General features: G+C 50.7%; 1 protein-coding gene across 1 annotated transcript; it reads right to left on the bottom strand.

The window, feature by feature from the left end:
- Positions 1-409: 409 nt before the first annotated feature.
- Positions 410-839, bottom strand: LOC109509464 (GS homeobox 2-like; the record flags this gene model as incomplete). The annotated part of the gene is made up of 1 exon (XM_019859311.1): positions 410-839. A coding segment is annotated over exon 1 (394 nt), but the record flags the coding sequence as incomplete, so codon positions are not given.
- Between the last annotated feature and the right edge of the window lie 341 nt (positions 840-1,180).

Raw genomic sequence — 1,180 nt, 5'->3', positions numbered from 1 at the left:
GGGGGGGTGCACTGAAATCAACTGTGTTGTTTTTAAATATCGATTAGGTTGATTCGATAATACAACCTGAATCAATTGACTCACCCACATAGACTCACTTTTTATTTTATGTTGAGGGGAAAACAATCCAAATTCCACTTTGTCCTTCAAAAGGTGGTTCAATAAAACAGTTTCTACTCCGTAATCATTATTCTTTATCTGCTCTGCTGTAGCAGAGTAGCATCATGAGCTTATCATATCTTAAAAATGTTCCTTGGACCCATTTTGGGCCCGCGATCAACAGTTTATACTGTCCATAGCAAATTCATGCACGAATGTTATGCTATAAGTTCTAATTGATTAAAAAATATTTTTATTCAAAAAATTCCCCGCCATGGAGCATGTAGAAAGAACAAAGTGAGAATCTTACCCATGGAGATGCAGTGGTACCTCCGCGGATCGCTGAAAACGGACGCCGCGCAAACAGGTGCATGTCCCGGATGTGCCAGCGCGGCCGACTGGTGCTGGTGGTGGGCGAGCCGGTGGCAGTACTGCGCCGCCTCCGCGCCCGCCGCGAAGTGGCCCTTGAGGCTCGGCGCGCCGCTCCTCGACGCGTGGTGCAGCTGAGTGGTGACGCACAGCGGGCACACGCAGAACGCGCCGCTCTTCCTGGACGGGCACGCCGGCACCACGCCCGGCGTGTGCACGCTGATGGGCAGCAGGAAGTCGTGCGCAGCCGCCGCCGCCGCCGTCACCGTCGCCGGGTGTTCGGCCGGACGGGCGTCTTTGACGATGAGCGAATCCACGTAGAAAGATTTGGACATGGTTGGAGAGTTAACGCGCTCGTCTGTTGCATGTGATGCCCCTCGGGAGCTCGCAAAGGTGCTTATGTTTGATGGCGCAACAAAAGGGAGCACGAAGAGGGTGGGTGGTGTGGGTGGGCCCCGGCCAAAGCGTCACCCACCGCCATCGCTGCGCACATAACATAACAGCCCCTCATTAGCTAACTCCCCTAGCCAAACATCACAACTTGCACTTTTTACTCTTGCAGTCTGTGGGTATCAAATGGCCTACATCGGCGTGTTTGTTCCTAACTGGATTTTATAGTCATCGTTGTAGTATGACTTAATATTTCCATATCAACCTGTTGAATTTGATGTGAAATTCAATTACAGCTGCCACTTATTTTATAGAAGTGATT

Source organism: Hippocampus comes, unplaced genomic scaffold (assembly GCF_001891065.2).
Source record: "Hippocampus comes isolate QL1 unplaced genomic scaffold, H_comes_QL1_v1.1 C16908696, whole genome shotgun sequence".
NCBI lineage: Eukaryota > Metazoa > Chordata > Actinopteri > Syngnathiformes > Syngnathidae > Hippocampus > Hippocampus comes.
The sequence above is the reverse complement of the archived record's forward strand: the minus strand, read 5'-3'. Positions and strand labels throughout refer to the sequence as shown.